The 20324-nt window shown below is 47.8% G+C and overlaps 1 protein-coding gene across 2 annotated transcripts in view; it reads right to left on the reverse strand.

Moving 5' to 3' along the window:
* Nucleotides 1–12082: 12082 nt before the first annotated feature.
* LOC135811948 (serine-rich adhesin for platelets-like) overlaps nt 12083–20324 on the reverse strand; it is a 186851-nt gene continuing 178609 nt past the window's right edge. For both annotated transcript variants that reach the window (XM_065325225.1, XM_065325227.1), the window contains 2 exons: nt 19900–19948; nt 12083–13060 (listed from right to left, as the gene is read on the reverse strand). In XM_065325225.1, the coding sequence (XP_065181297.1) occupies nt 19915–19948 (34 nt within the window). In that variant the 3' untranslated portion in view covers nt 12083–13060; nt 19900–19914. The remainder of the gene's footprint in view (nt 13061–19899; nt 19949–20324) is intronic.

Consider the following 20324-nt stretch of genomic DNA (forward strand, 5'->3'; position numbering starts at 1 on the left):
TGCGCCTCAAGCTCAGTGTCGTACACGATCACATCCTCTACCACTTTCTGAAGATTCGAAAACCCGGCGAACACTTCGTCTCCTCTCCGGTTGTGTTCGTCACCTGCCGACACCAAGCCCATGACGTTCCGCTTGAAACGGTAGGCACCCCATGGCGTCATGAACGTTGTGAGCCTGGTGCTATCGTCGTCGAGGGGTACCTGCCAGTAGCCATGGCGAGAATCTAGGGTGGTGAAGTACTGCATCCCCATTGGGATCGACGCGACGACTTCCCGAGGTACTCGGGTTGGGTATGCCGGCCTCTTGACCCATTTATTTAGACCTGTCAGGTCCACCGTGATGCGCGGCTCACTGGAATTCTTCTTAGGGACCACCACCAGTGGGTGGCACCAAGTGTACGCTTCGCCGACAGGCACCTTCTCAATGACGCCCTTGCCGACCATGTCGGACAGCTGGTTCTGCACCGCGTCCCGCCACCTGGATGGGATGGAGCGAGCGCGATACAGGCGGCATGGCGACGCGCCACTGATGAGCTCGATGCGCATCGGCTCACCGCTCATGGGCTTGAGCGGGGTATCACAGAACACTTCTGGAAACTCTTCAAGCCAGTCACATATTTGGCGGCCCAGTGAGCTGTCTACCAGATTCCAGCGTTTAGAAGCGCCAAATGCGGCAGGGCCAGTCTCAGGCTGGTCCCGTAGGCGGCAGGCCGGCGGGCGACGGCAACTCTGCATTCGCATTTGGATCAACGAAGTGATACAGGTGCTTCCACTGCACCCTGTGGCGCATCAGGGAGGCATCTGGGGCCCAGGCAGCCCGCCCATAAGCGCACCACCGTATCAGGTATGCGCACATTGCGCAGGTGGAGCAGCAGAGTAGGGCTTGGCGGATAATGCCGGCAGATTGGCAGAATTCGGTACTTTTTCTGGTAAGTTTCATGCATGTTTGGTATGAGGATAAAGAAATGGAGCGGAATTCGAGGAATTGCCTGCCATAAGGTTTGTATGGTTCTGCCAATTTCGGTGCAAAAAAGCAGAATCTGCCACCTTTTCGAGCATTATCCGCCAAGGCCTACAGCAGAGCAAGATGTGTGCCGGACACCCGGCGGTACCCACCATCATCCGGTCGACTTCATGGTTGTGCGACTTTACACAGCCAGCACTCATTACTTGCTATTGCTTGCAGAAGGCCAGATTTTTTTCTTTTTTCGCTCTTTCCCTTCATACGTGCCTTTGTAGGCACGGCTTCATGTTGGAGCAGTAAATAGCAGTTAGGAACTCTTCTGAGTCAAGCTGGACTCAGCATGTCAAGTTTGGCATAATACAAGAAACGCGCTATCCCCAAACAGTTGCGTGGTTATTGTGTGAGTGTATATGCAGGAGTCCGCGGTCATGTGAGGGGGAGTGATAAATGGAAGTTTTCGGAGGAGGAAGGAGGAAAATGTAGTTATCACCAACCCTCACCGCACCCAGCTCACCCCGCAACGGCGTGCGACCTGAGCTGGGCGCCCTGCCGTGCAGTATGGAACTATCCTCAAGCCAGTCACGTATTTGGCAGCCTAGTGAGCTGTCTACCGGATCCCAGCGTTTAAAAGCGCAAAATGCGGCAGGGCCAGTCTCAGGCTGGTCGCGCAGGCGGCAGGCCGGCGGGCGACTCTGCATTCGCATTTGGATCACCGAAGTGATACAGGTGCTTCCACTGCACCCTGTGGCGCATCAGGGAGGCACCTGGGGCCCAGGCAGCCCGCCCGTAAGCGCACCACCGTATCAGGTATGCGCAGGTGGAGCAGCAGAGCATGATGTGTGCCAGACACCCGGCGGTACCCAACATCATCCGGTCGACTTATTATTATTATTATTATTTAAATTTTGAATAGGGCAATCCCCACAGGCCTAAGGCCTTTTTACAGGGTACCCTATGTGGTCACGTATAGATTTGCGGAATAGTGAAAGCGAGGAGCAAGAGCGAATGTCAGCTGGAAGAGAATTCCAGCGGTCAGAAGCCAGAAAGCTCAAAGCGAATAAGCCATAACGAGTGCGTGCTTTAGGCAGAGCAAGTGAATCTATGGACTGGGAACGTGTATGGGCAGCTGTGCGTGTTGTGGCAGAACGAAGGCAGAAGCAATCAGAGAGCAGAGTGCTACACATGCCACGTATGGCCCGAAAGACAAGAATATACAGTCTAAGCTGATAGCGCAGTGCAATAGGAGCAAGGCCATATCTGGTGTGTAAGACTGAAACATCATAGTGCCAAGGGAAACCAAAAACAATCCTAACAGCGCGGTTAGCAATACGAGTTAGTCTATCATGTTGTGTGGTGTGAAGGCAGTGTACAAACGCATTAGAACCATATTCGAGGTGTGCTTGAATAAATGAGCAGTAGAAGGTCTTTCTCGCAGCCGGTGTCAGATTGTCCCTGATCTTCCGGAACATGGCAAGTTTTGTTTCGACCTTTTTCTCAACTTCAGTGACATATGAGGAGAATGATAGATGTTCGTCAATGGTGAGGCCAAGATACTTCACCGTTGGTGTTGGGGATATGAGGACATCGCCGAGCCGAAGGCAGATGTTAGGAGGAACACATTTTGTTTTTTGTCTTATGATGATAAATTGAGTCTTGGAGTTATTAAGATTGAGACCTTGGTCACGTAGGTACTCTCTGATGACGGATATGTCAGCAGAGAGATCATCAGTGAGTTTCTGCAAGTTCGTGCCTGCCTTATACATAGACACGTCGTCTGCAAATTGCCGAACCTTGCTCGTGATGGTACATGATGGCAGAGCTCGGACAGATAGGTTAAAGAGGGCAGGACCCAATGTTGACCCTTGAGGTACACCTCTTGTAGGTGTGTACTGTTCACCTTCCTGATGCTTCGTGACTACTCGTTGGCGACGGTCACATAGGAAACTAGCTATCCATTGCAGTGCAGTACCACCGACACCAATAGAGAAGAGTTCTTGAAGAAGGGAGGCGTGATTGACTGTGTCAAATGCTTTGCTGAGATCGAGAAAAGCAGCGACAACAAATTGGCCCTTGTCTAGACATGCTTGCCAGTCGTTTGTTGTCGTGGCTAAAAGATCTTCGCAGGAATGCTGCTTGCGGTAGGCGAACTGTTCATTCGGCAACGCGTTCGGAAATGATTCACCTTGTATGTGCGACATGATCTGCTCATACGCGCACCTCTCCAGCAGCTTGGAAGCGATCGGGAGGAGGGAAATAGGTCGATAATTACTGGGATCAGATGAACTCCCGCGCTTGTGAATTGGACGAACGTTGGAAATCTTGTATAAAGAGGGAAAAATACCTGATCTGAAAGAGATGGTGAAGAGCTGGGCAAGAGAGGGAGCGATTTGTTTCTGGAGGAGTTTGTAGATGGACGGAGGTATTTTATCTGGACCACTTGCTTTGTGGCTGTCAAGGCGTTTCAAATGGGACACTATGGTTGCTGCTGACACCGGTTCAAACTCAGTGAGGGACGGCTCTGGCATTGGTCCGATCGGTAGTTCGATACCTGTGCCTGATCGTGAGGGTGCACTCGAAGCGCGCTGTGGAGCGGTCGGTGATACGTTGAGGTGTCCAAAGGTCACGGTGCTAGCTGCACCTGCAGGTGTTGCTGGGGCAGGGGCTCGAGGTGAGACTATCCTGGCGAACGTTGCTGAAATGTCTTTGACTGAGGCATGGGGCTCATGGTACACAGTTGTTCTCCCAAGCAAAGAGTTGATTGTTTTCCACTGTAGCCTTGGGTTGCGATTGTTTCGAGTCAGTTCGTTTTGGAAATACGCAGCTTTCTTTCTTCGCATGAGGAGTTTACTTTCGCGCCTTAGAGCACGGAAAGCCTGAGTTAGACGTTGATCATCCGGTCTCTGTATCATTTTCCTATGTGCTCTTTTCCGGCGATAGAGTAATTGCCTTAGTTCACCGTCCACCCAAGGAGAAGGTTTGTATCGTGGTGACGTGGTGATGGTCGTGGTCGGACAATGCTTGTCAAGGGTGTCAGCTATTGAGGTTTGGAATAGGGCAATGTGCTCGTTTAGAGTGATCTCAGATGGCGAAGGGTTGTTATTATGGAGAGCAGTCAAACTGGAGCTAATGTCGTCTTGGAATTGTTGAATGTTTATCGCTCGAACTGGAGGCTTACGAATAGTAATGCGTTCTTCTTTGAATGTTCGTAGCATGGTAGATAGCTCGAGAATGACAAGTTGGTGGTCACATACGTCGCATGGTTGAATGAACGGAGCATGTGATGGAATTGACATTGTTTCCAAGCGGCTGTGAGTTTGGCAACTGAGCAAGCAGGTTAGGTACTAATGGTAGATCAATGGTGGAGGTGCTCGGCAGCCTCGTGGGGGCGAGTACCACATTTCTTAAACTGGTATCGCTGCAGAAGGTTTGGAGGTGGGTGTAGTGTGGGTGATTGTGGTTCTGAACATTGACATTGAAATCACCAATGACTATCGTGTGCGATTTTGCTGCTGTGGATCCTAAGATGTTGTCCACTGTATCAGTCAGTTTCTGCCAGAATATGACAGGCGTGGACGGCGATCTGTATGCAGCAATAATGTTTAGTGTGATTTCTTGAAGACGTACATGTATCGACACTGCTTCTATATCGTTCGTGATCCCTATTCGATTGTGCTGCAGTCCATCACGGACATAGATGCATACTCCTCCCCCAGTCTTGTCTTGTCGGTCTCGCCGATAAAATCATGGTTGTGCGACTCTACACAGCCAGCACTCATTACTTGCTATTGCTTGCAGAAGGCCAGATTTTTCTTTTTTTCTTTTTTCGCTCTTTCCCTTCATACGTGCCTAGGCACGGCTTCATGTTGGAGCAGTAAATAGCAGTTAGGAACTCATCTGAGTCAAGCTGGACTCAGCATGTCAAGTTTGGCATAATACAAGAAACGCGCTATCCCCAAACATTTATTTATTTATTTATTTTTTACTATTATTCACAAACCCAACTCGTAAAATAAATAATATGTGGACAAAACAAACAGCTACTGAGCAGGGGCTGCACTGGGCAGCAGTGATGGTGAGGAACCAGGGGCTCCACCGACCAAAGGTCTCGGCTTCAATGCCCCAAGCACGCACCAGGAAAAAGAAACAGAAATGTAAAGCAAAGCTAGATCTAGCTATGGGGAAGTAGAATGGGTAAAAGTACCGGTAGGTGTTTAGAAAAATAAAAACAAGATGAAAAGAGATAGTTTATTATCAGTGTTTGGACTGACGTACAATGTACATGTCAACTTCATCAACCAAAACTTATGAACTTTTTTAATAGATCTGAAACGAAACTCGCACAAAGAAGTGTAAAGAAAACAAGCTGAAAAACAGAAAAATAGAAAAATAATAAGGCACCCATTTTGATAATCCAGGGGATGGCCCACGCCTGGTAAAAGAATAAGCGGAGAAAAGAAAAGAATCATAACAAGTTTTTCCATGTATGCAAAACACAGCTGAGCACTCTGAGCAAGGCCAGGTACGCGGATTAGCGGGTCCGGCAAGCGACGAGCTCGAAAATTTACAGGGAATCTGTTGCCCAGTACCAGTTGCTGTTTCTCGGGTGTCGGTAGACCTTTGTCTTGAATGACTGAAAACGTGTTTTGTGTGGGCGCTGCGACAGCAGCCTGTCAGGAAGGGAGTTCCATGCGCCAATACAGCAGTACGGGAACGACCGCTTCACGACGGATGGAGCTGAGACAGGGAGCGTGTCTGACAGTTGATAGGCGTGGCTGGTGGCATTATTGTGCTGGTTCCTGGTTCTGGGGTTGGCTGGAGAAACGCGATGCGGTGGCAATACAGCAAGTAGCTGAGGAGGACCAGTAATGAAATGCAATGTGTACATGCACGAGAGAGCAGCAACAGTCCGGCGGACAGCCAGACTGGGGAGAATTGCACCAGGGCCAATGATGCGCAGTGCGCGGCGTTGAACATTATCCAGACGTTGGATGTGGCTGGCTGGCGCGCCCATCCACACAAGCGGGGCATACTCCATCAGGGGCCTCACGAATGCCTTGTAGACAGTCGTTCGGCCAGCTGGCGTTAGAATGTTGGCCGCTCGTCGGAGAAAGCCGAGGCGCTGCTGGGCGCGGATGGTCACGGTCCTGAGGTGACTAGCGAAGGACAATTTGGAGTCAAATCGAACACCAAGCAGTGATATGCTGGTTTCCTACGGTACAGGGGTACCACCAAACAGGATTTGGGGCAGGTCTAGGTCAGTGCGTCGGAGGGTAGCAGTCATAGCCTGTGACTTGCTGGGCTCGAAAGACACGTTCCACCGGCAACCCCACTCATGCAGGCGGTTTGTGGATACCTGCAAGGTGTGTGCAGCGTCCCGAGGGCACTGAGCTGAGGATACTAGACTGTATAGTGTCGTATCGTCCGCGTAGGCCTCACGCTGAGCATTGCCATCAAGAACATCGGCAGCGTCATTCACGTATATTAGAAACAACGTAGGGCCCAATATACTGCCTTGGGGCACCCCTGCAGAGATTGGGTAGAGAGAAGAAATCTGACCGCCGACTAAGCACTGGAGTGAACGGCGGTCAAGATAAGACGATAGCCAGCTATGGAGAGTGCCAGTAATGCCGAGCTGCCGGACCTTGTAGAGGAGGCCCACGTGGGAGACCCGGTCAAAAGCCCCGGCTATATCGACTGCGAGAATTCGTGCCGCGCCACCTTGGCCAACGATGTCCACCCAGGCGTTATGAAGCGCCTGTAGTGCGTCTGCCGTGCCGAGACCTCTACGGAACCCAAACTGGTGGGGAGTGAGGAGCTGCTGGCGCTCAAGATGGTTCATCAGTTGGCGATTGACAATAGTTTCCATTACTTTTTTCTGCTCGTCTTGAGCCTGCCTCCCCTGATTGCTACTTCCATTTTCGTATTTTTATTTTCATTTATTTTTCTCTTCATTTCTGACTCTTCTTACTGGTTGTCATCGCTTCCATAATAGTGGGCAGAACTGCCCGTTTGCCTTGCGATGTAAAATAAATAAACAACAACAACAACAGCCTTGGACATTCTGCATAATAACGAGACTGGGCGGTAGTTCTTCAGAACAGAGCGCGAAGACCGTTTGTGGATCGGTACCACGTTAGCTGTCTTCCAAGATTCTGGTTGAACTCCGCACCTGAAACAGAGAGCGAATAGCTGGGACAAAGGCTTCGCAAGTTCTTTGGCACATTCTTTCAGGACCCGGGCTGAAATGCCGTCACGACCAGTCGCCTTTGATATGTCGAGTCGCGCTAGCAGACGGTAGACAGTGGCGGGGCGAAAATGAACGGCTGCGAGTGCCGGTGCTCCGGTTGCAACAAGGTCAGGTAAGTCGTCAGAAGTAAGATCCTGGCCAGTGACACTGCACTTCCTGGAGAAGAAGGTGGCAAAGGCCTCCGATTTCTCATGGCTAGTTGCCAACTCCCGTCCGCCCGCATCAACAATGAGAGGAATGTCCGTGTTACGTCCGTCCCCACTAGCATACTTTAACTTGGTCCACCATTCTTTGTCCTTGAGTGAGCCCGTGGACAGGCTGTGACGGATACTGACCTCTTTAGCTTCCTGGGATCGCCTTAGGATGTTGACGGCTGTGGTAACGGAGCGGAGGAAAGCTTTTTTGAGTGAAAGATCGTTCGGGTGTTTTCTCCAGGAACGCCAACGTTTGTCCTTTGCCCTCATAGCAGCTGTACATTCCGGTGTCCACCATTTCGGATCACTTGGCCTCGTGGTAAGCTCTCTCTTTCTTTCTTCTCTTCTTCTTCCCCCATCTCCCGATAATTATTAGCCCCCGTTTTCTTTCGACGCGTTTGCTGTGCAGTGAAGCCGAGACCCTAGGTCGGTGGAGCACATCAGACCCCGTCACCACGTCCACGATTCATGCCTGCGATGCTGCACCGCTGCTTTGCATGTCATGATTGGAAGCTGTGGCCTTAGTAAAAAAAAAAAAAAAAAAAAAAAAAAAGTCCCTTGGCTATTGCGCCTCTGATAGTGGAGGTTACCCGCACACAGGAGGTGTCCGGGTCATCAGTTATGATGTCGTGCCATGGAGAGTTGCGAAGGAAAGCTCGGAGGCGATGCCAGTCTGCGCTCTTGTACCGCCAGACAGTTCGCTTTGCTGCAGGCTCGTGGCAAGGTAATATGCCTACGAAGTCGGATAGAACGATAACGTGGTCAGACCGCCCAAGAGGGGGTGTGGCGGTTGTCAATACTGGGGAGTTGAAGGTAGACATCACGAGGTCAAGGGTATTGTCGCCACGAGTAGGAGTCTGAACATGCTGCGTAAGGAGGTGCGCGGCACAAGTGTCCTCAAGTGCTTCGCCCGCCGGTGTGGTCTTAGAGCTGTTTAGCCAGGCACGGTTGTGAACGTTAAAGTCCCCAGCAAGAATGAGACTAGCGCCGTGTTGACGGGCCAAAGGAAGGGTGTCGTCGAGATGATGGATAAGTGAGAGGTCACCGGGCCCGCAAGAACCCGGCCGGTAGACACCTCCCAGGACAATCTTGTGCCCGGCGCTGAGCTGGATGGATACCCACATGACTTCATGCTGGGGGGCGGCCAGTTCATCGATGATCAAGGCTGGGAGAGTAGATCGCACCCAGATTGCAACTCCACCACCGTGTGCTGTGCGGTCAAGCCTGAATGGAGGGCTATAGCCCGGGAACATAGTGTCCGACACTTGGACCTTCTCTGTTGTGAACTTTGTTTCGGTTACCACTGCGACGTCAGAGGCGAAATGGAGCAACCATGGAAGAAACAACAAGAAAAAAACGAAAAGCTAAAAAATACCAAAATGTAAACCTAGAGCTAAAGTTCTTAAAAACAAAAAAGTCCTGAACGTGTTTCTAAGATTTAAAAACGCCAAGTGTTCTGCTTGCTGCCAGCTGGACCCTTTCTCTTTTTCTTTCTTTTGTACTTCCTCGGCGTCATCGACATTGTCGCAGTTTGACTTTTGATATAAAACGGGGTATTTACTCACCAGCACTCGTACCAGAGGCAAGGAATCGGACATAGGCGATAGCCATCAGTATAGGGTGACGGCAAAGTTCTATTTTCTGTTATTGGAAGCTGGAATTTTTGAACAAGACGCAGTTTCTTCGCTGATGTCGCAGCGATGGTAATTTCGACTCGCTGAGATCAGTCAGGCGTTGCAGCCTGCACATTTCTCGTGCTTATGGCCATTCACTCAAGCCTCGTCACTGTTTTACCTGAGCTGGGGTGAGAATGACTTCGTGGAACAAGTGGCAGCTCTTGGAGAAACATCGACGGGTCAGCAAACTAAATGCCTGCAACAGCGATAAAATCTGTCGCTCTGGCCGAGACACTCAGTACATGATTGTACCTGCAAGAGCTGTGTAGACTCTACACGTAGTGCTAACGTTAGTGATGCACGCGCAGGTGCCGTACCATGGTATACCAATGATGCTGAAAAAGAGGGCGCGCTGGACGTGATAGTACACTTACCTGCATGAGCTGTGACCACACAGATAAAATAAATGGGCATGCCACGGCTAAAAAAAGTTCATTTCAACATCGAGGTGATTCCGCCGACGATAATCAACCGACCTCGCAACGATCGTGTATTCTTACTAGGCTTCGTTGGTGGTGAAGTAGAAATCATCCAGAGCTAGCAGACGACAAGCAAGGCAGCTCTTGTCCTGTGGAGAAAGTCAAAGCGTTTGAGATGAGGCGCGACCAACTTTCAACCTTCCTTGAAATATTTCGGAAAGAGATTTTTGCGTCCATAGACATCAGCGACGACGAGGACTTCATCTCTGCCTGAAAACTCTCAGTCCAACTGTCCTGGAACGTTACTCTAGTCTTCAGACTATCATATTGTGGAATAAGTTTTGAATGGCTTAGCTTATGGAGTTGTCAGTAACAAGTGACAAGTCACTAGTCAAACTGCGACAATTACGATGACGCGGAGGAAGTAGGTGTGTGGTTATTGTGTGAGTGTATATGCAGGAGTCCGCGGTCACGAGGGGGAGTGATAAATGGAAGTTTCCGGAGGAGGAAGGAGGAAACTGTAGTTATCACCAACCCTCACCGCACCCAGCTCACGCCGCTACGGCGTGCGACCTGAGCTGGGCGCCCTGCCGTGCAGTATGGAACTGTCCTCAAGCCAGTCACGTATTTGGCAGCCCAGTGAGCTGTCTACCGGATCCCAGCGTTTAGAAGCGCCAAATGCGGCAGGCCCAGTCTCAGGCTGGTCGCGTAGGCGGCGGGCGACGGCAAGGCTGCATTCGCATTTGGATCACCGAAGTGATACAGGTGCTTCGACTGCACCCCGTGGCGCATCAGGGAGGCATCTGGGGCCCAGGCAGCCCGCCGTAAGCGCACCACCGTATAATTAAGGTATGCGCAGGTGGAGCAGCAGAGCAAGATGTGTGCCGGACACCCGGCGGTACCCACCATCATCCGGTCGACTTCATGGTTGTGCGACTTTACACAGCCGGCACTCATTACTTGCTATTGCTTGCAGAAGGCCAGAATTTTGTTTTGTTTTCGCTCTTTCGCTTCCTCCAGGCACGGCTTCATGTTAGAGCAGTAAATAGCAGTCAGGAACTCATCTGAGTCAAGCTGGACTCAGCGTGTCAAGTTTGGCATAATACAAGAAGCGCGCTATCCCTAAACAGTTGTGTGGTTATTGTGTGAGTGTATATGCAGGAGTCCGCGGTCACGAGGGGGGGGGAGTGATAATAGGGAGGTTCTGCTATACGTGAAACGTAGAGAAATCACGTAGAGAGCAGGTGTCTGGGTTAGAGTCTACGGCTTCGCGTGTTTTGGCTCCAGATTTCTACGCAGAGATGGGGTTCTCTACGTTGTGGCACACGCAGAGAAAATGCGTACGGATTTGCTGGGTATCGATCAACTGCATGCAGAAAACTGCCAAATATGGAAGGGGAAATTCCCAGTACACATTCCACGTGACTTCTCTAGGTGAAACGTAGAGCAGAACAGCATTTCTTTACGTTACGGAAACGCGAAGAAAGTTCGCGTGATTCTTTGCGTCGCGTTCCCAAAACGTAGAGCAGAACCTCCCCAGTTAAACTTTTATCTCCACGTAGATTATTTCCGTAGTTTTATCGATTTTGTTGGAAGATTTGATATGTGTGCGAACTAAACCCGAATCCTGCCAGGCAAAATTCCACGTCACATCGCACGTGTAACTTAACCTCTAAAAATTACACGTTACGTGAGATTTGAACCACGTTTTGAGAAAAAAAGGCAAAAAACGTGCACTCTCTAGTTACACCAAAAAGCGCGAAACAAGACTCGATTTTTTACGCGGCTCTTTTAGAGCATGGTAATCATCATGTGCGTGTTTTGAAAATTTGAAATACCCACGGTGAAACATTCAAAAATGCAAACGTGCCTGTCGTCGATTGCAGCTGTGTGAATCCACACAGTCGCTTTTCTCGTATGTCACTCCCTGTAAAACGTGCAAGTGCCTGTCGTGTGAATGCCCCATTAGGGTTATACGCCATGGTTGGTTATTAAAACCCTGCAATCACCACTCCAAAGTGCTCAATAGGGAGGTTTCATTCCACGGAATTACGTAAGAAAATAACGTAGAAACTGCACGTAATTTTTAAACGTGAAATTCAGAGCTGTTGGGTTTCGCTCTACGTGATTTCTCCACGGCTGCTAAACATGCCTTGTTGCTTTGGAGACGTGTTGGCTGCATGCGCCCACCGCATGCACCACGAACCGAAACCGCGTTTTCCATCGTATTTTGCAAGTGATGTACGGTGTGTGTAGATCTACCTTGTGTTTCGCGCGGCTTGAACTTTGCCACGGACAAGTCCTGAAAATGCGAAAAATATTTCAAAAAGTCCTACGGAGGCCGTAACGTAGGAAACAGCTTTCCAACGGAAATCCGTAGAGAGTTTTACTTATGAAAGCGGCCCTCGCTCCCCGGCGTGGACGACATACGGATTTTCATACGTAATTACGTAGAGCGAAACCTCCCTATTGGCTGCCCCAGCCATGTACGAGTTGAATCCAGCCATGTACGAGTTGAATAAAACTAATGATAGGGAAACTCCCTATAAACCACAACACAACCGCTCACATAAATCTCGAAGTACTAGTACCCGATTTTTTTTATAGCAAACTACTAGCAACAGACTTGGAGGCGAAATGTAATAGTGCATTGAGAATTATACTTATTCACAGATACCAGTGGAATTGAATCTACGATAGGCACCACGTGTTGTAAGAATGCTCACTCCAATATGGATGAAAATCAATTATTCTTGCTGAGTGCAACGATATTATTGTATCAACAAAAGTATAGACTCCTAATGACAAACTAACGTACTCGGAGGCAAAATGTAACAGTGCACAGAGCATATACTTCTTCACAGATTTCAGGGGAATTACATCTACGATAGGCACTATGTGCTGTAAGAATGCTCTCTCCGATCAATGGACAACCAACTGCGTTCTAGCTGAGTGCAGCGACATTAATCAACGAAAGTACAGGTTTGCGATTACTGATTAACAGACTTGGAGGCAAAATGCAATAATGCACGACGAAAATACTCCTTCACAGATATCAATGGAAATGCATCTACTATAGGCACTATGTGTTGTACGAATGCTGACTCGAATAGTAATAAACCATCAACTTTGTTGAAGCTGAATGCAGCGACATTGACAATAAATCAAAGGCAACAAACCTGATGGACCACCAGGAGAGGTAAACCGTCATAATAGACAAACCTGAAATCGTGCATGCTTCAATTCAATCAATGCTAAGTTTCCTTATCAATATTTCCTACCAACATATCCTTAGGCCAAGATTAGCTTCATGCAAGTAGCATCAAAGTACAGAGAAGTACCAACACGAAATGAAATCAAGGCATCAGGTTACATCGTGTGAAATGCGTACTGATTATTACCTCTTACAGTCATGCATAATAATTGTGTATAGGTGTGTTGACATATGCATGCATGTGTATGCGTGGTGTAACACTACAGGAATGCTAACAATGGCCGGAACTGGTCGTCAGCTTTTTCCACTTGCTAAGGCTTGTAGAAAGTCTTCCCACTGTTCCGGCACTGCAAACAAAATGAACACAACACATTGCCCTTGTCTCAATGCAAGTTAGTATTGCTGTATTTTATAAGATCCTGATGAACAACTCTTTTCAAGGGCAGCTCCACCAGCAGTACTTTAACCCTTTCAGCCCTGACCGGAAAATCACCTCCCACTGGGCCAAAAATGGCAATTTTTGAAAATGCATATTCTGGTCCAAAATTGATTGGAGATGTTGGGTATGGACATATGCACAGTGAATCCAAAGAAATTTTGCAGGATTTCATTGTACGAGACTCGTAACACCATATTTAGATATGCGACTTTTGGCGATTTTTCCTCGAAATTCAATCAATTTAGGCAATTGACGACAAAGATCAGACAAGCAATGGCAAGCAGTGCTATAAATGGTCAGTGTTGACTTCAGAATGGAGAAATGTCATATAAACATGCTTGATATGATCCTGGTGTTCTACGGCAACCTAGACTAGAGTACAGCAACTCGTTTTATACCGTGCTTGCATCATATGCAACTTCGCGATCCAGAATGGGTCTTTCTTTTTCTTGGGCGCCTCGTAAAGCTTGAATCCTCCAGCAGCCCTACCTACTTCAAGACAAAACCATATGATGGACAGTGAGGATGCCGAGTAACTGGAGTAGCAACCACAGCAACTGCATCAGCTATAATAGCAGCCGGTGCAGTGGCAGCGGTTGGCTCACTGTGCTCGGCGCATCCCAGGGTGATTCATCTCTGGCCACACGCGTACGTACGTACGCGCACGGCACAGGTAAAGTCATATTGATGGAGAATGCAATACTGCTCATTCTCTGATTTAGACACTCACTGCCAAGACAATCCAGCTATGAAAATAGTCTGAAGCATTCCCTAAACAGCCGAGTGCATACTGCGTACCGGTGTACGTACGCATGAAAATTCAAGAAACAATCGGCTGCGCAATTTCTGATAGTGGTTCAAAATTGCACAATTGTTGACTATTCTGGATTATTCTGGATTCATATTAGATAGCAATCTCCATCCTGTAGGTGCCTGGCTCTGTACTCAACATACAATATTTACATGTATGCACATCTCTATTGTGATCTGCATGCATGTCTGACCAGTACACTTGACTTCAAATTCAAATATTTTCAAAAATCTGACCTTCAAATTTGATCGCAGTTTAGTTGAGGAACTTCAGCAAACGGGCTCACGACAGACAGCTCCTGCTCAGAACACCATGCCTAGGTGTCAGAGACTTCAGCATCGCTTTCCAAATCTCTTTGGTCTCCAGCATCCCCTGCGTCCGAGTCAGCTGCGATCTTTTGAATAGCAGCAAATTCGTAATCCTCAGAAAACGACTCCGACACAATTTCGCTGTCTCCAGAATCATCCTCAGAGTCATTACCGGCCTCACACTGCTTCACAGGACTCCTTCCATCGACACAGAGTAGTTGAGCTACTTACCTTGCCGAGAAACAGCAGGGCAAGATGACGAAAACGAACTTTGAGCAAAACAATTTATTTGAACGATATGCCAAAATACGCACTTCAAACTCGATGCTCGCGGCTGTTCTGCTGTGCAGACTGGCCACATACGCCGCGTACACGTCGATCAGGGCCTTCAGCCCACTGAGGAACAGTTCCAGGCCCCACTGATGTTGAGGCATCAGTACAAACGCGACGTACACTGAGGACGTATATATACGTCGTCAGTGGGGCAGGTGCACACGTCATGACGTATATATACGTCGACAGTGGTGAAAGGGTTAAGGGACTGTGCTACTGTTCCAGTTTGCATGTTATTTTGTTTACTGTACTCCATTATGAATTTATGTTCAGTATCTAATGGCATAAATCCCGTCATAAACTTAAACTTTAGAGATATTCATATACTAGTAAACTGAAGAGCAGTATTTTCCAGTTATGCCAGGGTCGCCCGTAATTTTCGGGAAAATTCCGTCCTGATGCAAAAACAGCGGGTGGCTGGTCAGGAACGCGGGCGAAATATTATTTTTTTCGCATTTATTCTAACACCTGGTGCACTATGTTGAGTAGTGTAGGATGGATTGTTGCAAATAGCAGTCTTTCACTATGACGTAGAACACGCATGGGCAGTAGATCAACTGACCAACTTGTACCCCACACACAGACGTGAGATCTTACTTTTATATACCGTATTTTTCCGGTTGTAAGTCGACCTTTTACGACTTAAAATAGACGGAGAAAGGGTGGGGGTAGACTTATAACCGGGAACTATCTGTATCTTACAAAAAATGATCTGCACTGCATGCACAAGTGCACCATGTGTACACATTGTTGCCAGTTTATTGGCATTTTTTTTTAAAGGATTGGTACGTTATACCCTCCATTACCAACCACACAACAAGCCGACCTGTTTGGGAGCTATTATGCGTTGTATTACCAGGAGATAGGCAACAATTGCCGCATGCAGTAATGCAATATTCTGGTCCAATGCCAGAGCTAGTATTGCAAGCACCGCTGTGCGTTAGTATGGCCAATGCCGACACTAACTGGGGCAACAATCGCCCGGCGAGAATTCAAACGTGTCAATACACGAGCATGAAGTAGGGATGCACTTGTGGGCGAATGTAGGCGCACTTGGCTCAATGCCGGCCTGACCCACGATCCCTACTGTTGAATTCAGATGTGTCAATACACGAGCATGCAGTAGGGATGCACTTGTGGGCGAACGTAGGCGCACTTGGCTCAATGCCGGCCTGACCCACGATCCCTACTGTTGAATTCAGATGTGTCAATACACGAGCATGCAGTAGGGATGCACTTGTGGGCGAATGTAGGCGCACTTGGCTCAATGCCGGCCTGACCCACGATCCCTACTGTTCTCCCTTACGGGATGGCTTAAATGATGCACTTGCGCGCTATTATAGGCGCACTTGGCTCAATGCCGGCCTGACTCACGATCCTTACTGTTCTCCCTTTCGGGATGGTTTCGAATGGAATGCTAGTGAGAGATGATGGGGTGGGTGGTGGTGATCAGAAACTGGCTGCGATTGTCAAACAATTTTACCGTCAGCACAGCAAAGCGAAGAGCAAGAAACAACAGCATGGCGAATTGGAGTAATGCGCATGCTCCGCACAGTCCCGTGCGGAAACGCGGGAATTCGAAGTGCATGCATGTTATGCATGTACAAGTGTTGCTTATGGCAAGGATGTTGGTGTGTTGCTAACTCCACTGACCGTGCCATGCACGGAAACTTATAATTAAGTAATGTTGACATGTTGACATGATTTTTTGATGTGTTAGTAGCAGGAGGTGGTTTGTAGTGCTTCGTTGGGTGAACACTTTAAAACGCAGAATCGAGACCTCCGGATACGGGGGTCGACCTATAACCGGGGTCAACTTACAACCGGTAAAAATACGGTACTTAAATGGACGCAGTTCTTCAGAAGTTTTTCCAAAAATTTCTAATTGGTACAAGTACGGGGGAAATAGAAACAAGTAATGGGAAAGAGAGGAGGGGGGCAGTGGGTCATAAACAAATTTGCATAAGGAAGGATTTTGAAGGTTGCTCAATTGGGTGTCACAAACTGGTCTTCTCAGCATCCTTCTGTGCAGATCATGAGTGGAGACATTATTACTTTCTGCGGCTCATGGGTTCGAGCCCCTCAGGAGCGACTTTTTCTTCTTCTTTTTCCATGTTTTTTTGGAATGACATACCACATTTCCGAATTGAAAGGAGGTTCTACAGCAGGAATTTGCCCAAATACCCCCTATAGCCTTTTCTCTTTCCTCCTGAGTAAGGGTGTGACTTGACACGCAATAAGCTGCAAAACAGCGACATTATTGTTATTTCACCATGCTCACAATGACTTTTATGCGAACACAAATTGGGGAAGCTATGGAAGATTGCAGCAGGTGATAGTTCTGAAATTTGTTGTACAAAGTAGGCCCTATGGACAAAATCACACAACATGTCCTTAAAATCTCATAATCTGATATTTTTCATAGCGGCATACGGTAAAAAAATTCACGGTTCACGTGAGGCTTGGCTGGACGCCTAGTTGTTCACATCCGCAAGAATGCCACCACCCTCAAGGATCAAGGCAGGAACACCACCACCCTCAAGGATCAAGGCAGGAACACCACCACCCTCTAGGATCAAGGCACAGATGCAGCTCATAAAGCGATAGGAGATAAGTAGATCAGAGCGACCCACAATGTGGTCAAAGACAAAAATTCCATTCACTGCATCCATGTTTCACTCGTGCCAGGCCACGAGTTCCCAATTAACTGTGGGCCGCAGCACGGGATGAGGCCCACGTAGATTGGCAAAATTTCCTTGTCAGTTTTGTGCGATTTTGTAGCACTCGATGACTATATTTGATTTAATTTATTTTAATCATAACTCGTAACATTTTGTCCTTTGTTTTTATCCATGATTACTTTAACTCAACATCCGAGTTCAAATCTATTAGCTAGATGCACCTTATTATCTAATTATTTCACTTTTCTTACTAGTTCCTTCCCATCTTCGTACATTTTCTTTTTCAATTCCTCCATTGTTCGTAATCTTTCTGTTCCATATTCAATGAAAAATCCGTCATTTATGAACGACCCGAAGACCACATTCTATGATTCATGATTCAGATGACCTAGACTAAAAAACATCACCGCGTCATTGGTTTTATCAAGAGTACATAACCCCCAGAGTGTGCAACGCCTGATCCAGCTCTGCATTGGGTCTTGGTCGATCGTAATTGGATCTTCTGATGTCATGCGTGCACTCCATACCAGCGCAAGGCCGGTCTCGAGGCAAGGCACCATTGTTTTTAATCCGAGAGTACCCGTGACTCCCCGGGTTCCGCTCAGACGCCTAGTGTACGGTATTATGACGCAAAGATCCGATTACGCTCGACCAAGACCCTATGCAGAGCTGGACCAGGTGTTGTTCAAATCTATTAGCTAGATGCACCTTATTATCTAATTATTTCACTTTTCTTACTAGTTCCTTCCCATCTTCGTACATTTTCTTTTTCAATTCCTCCATTGTTCGTAATCTTTCTGTTCCATATTCAATGAAAAATCCGTCATTTATGAACGACCCGAAGACCACATTCTATGATTCATGATTCAGATGACCTAGACTAAAAAACATCACCGCGTCATTGGTTTTATCAAGAGTACATAACCCCCAGAGTGTGCAACGCCTGATCCAGCTCTGCATTGGGTCTTGGTCGATCGTAATTGGATCTTCTGATGTCATGCGTGCACTCCATACCAGCGCAAGGCCGGTCTCGAGGCAAGGCACCATTGTTTTTAATCCGAGAGTACCCGTGACTCCCCGGGTTCCGCTCAGACGCCTAGTGTACGGTATTATGACGCAAAGATCCGATTACGCTCGACCAAGACCCTATGCAGAGCTGGACCAGGCGTTGCACACTCTGGGGGTTATGTACTCTTGGTTTTATGCAACATGGATGCACACACACTCTGGTTTATACACTCTTGCTGTTGCCTGTTGGGTTGTCAAATCGATACTAGTGCATGCTAACAGCATGACGGTGCATAGGAGTTTTCGTATCATTCTGCAAAGCAGATTATTACAAGAGTTATCTGAAATGATAAGGGTACACAGTTCCCTTATCAGTTCAGATAACTTTTGTAATGGCCTCATCATCAACATAGTCCGGGAGCAAAGTTCAAAAAAGTTCTTCTAAATGGGACTTTGCTCGCACCTCTAAGAGGGGACACTTTGGAAGGTTCTGTGTGCGTGCGTGTGCACTGGCTCATGTGTGTGTGTGTGTGTGTGTGTGTGTGTGTGTGTGTTTGTGTGCTTGAGTGCTGGCTCATATGTGTGTGGGTGTGTGTATGTGTGTGTGTGTGTGTGTGCATGTGTGTGTGCATGTGTGCGTATGTGCATGCGCACCCTGGCTCGCGTGGGCACGCTCGTGTGTGTGTGTGTGTGTGTGTGTGTGTGTGTGTGTGTGTGTGTGTGTGTGTGTGTGTGTGTGTGTGTGTCTTCAAATAGCTGTATGGTGTAGACCAGGCTGAATAGTGACGGTCAATTCTTCAGCCTTGCAAGCTGTTGAATGGTGCAATCCCAGCACAAGTTGCTATGGCTTCTGCCGTAGCATTGCTATCATCGCCTCCGGCGATGGGCGTCAAAGGTCAAAGGTCAAAGGTGTGTGTGTGTGCATGCCCCCTCGGGAAGCGCTGTACATACTCTTGTGTGTGTGTGTATGTGTGTGTGTGTGTGTGTGTGTGTGTGTGTGTGTGTGTGTGTGCGCGTGTGCGTGCCCCCTCTGGAAGCACTGTACATACGCAGTTTGAAGCCAGAGCTATGTCGACAAAAAAAGCATATCAAGGTGATGTGGCTGTTCAAGTCGCAAGCGGACTGATAACTTTATCACGTGTTCATTCTGGTACTGCAATCCCTTCATGTGTGGTTTGCCACAATTCTCCACCGCTTCATACGTTCTTGTGGTAGTGTGAACTTGAGCTGGGTAAGAATGTCCTTGCTGATTCTGCACCCCAAGTGTAAATTCTGGCTTCATTTTCTTTATCCCTCACTTTCTTTTTCTGTTTCTCTTTCTCTCTCTGTCCGTCCATCTGTTCATCTGTATTTCTGCCTGTATGTCTGTCTCTCTCTCTGTCTCTTTCTCCTTTGTCTGCCGGTATATATGAGCATACCCACTATCTCTAGATAAATACCGGTACAATTACAAATAACCGACGTAGAGTGGCAAATGGGGTGCATTATTCCCTGCCCCGACTACTTCTGACGAAGCAGTCTGCAACCTTATTACAGTATACATGGGAAACAAATGCTGCATGAACTGATCACATGTACTCTGTCATAAACTCATGGGTTTTCTTACCTCCAGTTGGAGTCATTAAGCATTCATCTCTGTCATAGAAATATGTTTCCTACAGAACATATTGATCAAGTACACAGAAAATGACAAAACTGGAACTGAATAAAACTGGAAGAGACATACTCAACAATAGCAGCAGAATAATGGCATGCGAGTAACACAATTATCTGAAAACTCCAATACATATATAGCACAATAATAATGACATGGAGTGAGATGGTGGTTAAGGCACACCTGGCGGTAAACACATTCAAGCCTACACAACGCTCTCTAAGCTGAAAACTTTTAAAAAGGTATGAGAGTATGGCGATATAGATGTGTACCTGCAGGCACGACAGAGGCTTTAATTCCCGTAGCTATGCAGAAGACGTTACTTCAGTAACGTCTGGCGCTAGCCAGGGTCCACACAGCTTTAATTCCCGTAGCTA

Source organism: Sycon ciliatum, chromosome 3 (genome assembly GCF_964019385.1).
Source record: "Sycon ciliatum chromosome 3, ocSycCili1.1, whole genome shotgun sequence".
In the NCBI taxonomy this organism is placed as follows: domain Eukaryota; kingdom Metazoa; phylum Porifera; class Calcarea; order Leucosolenida; family Sycettidae; genus Sycon; species Sycon ciliatum.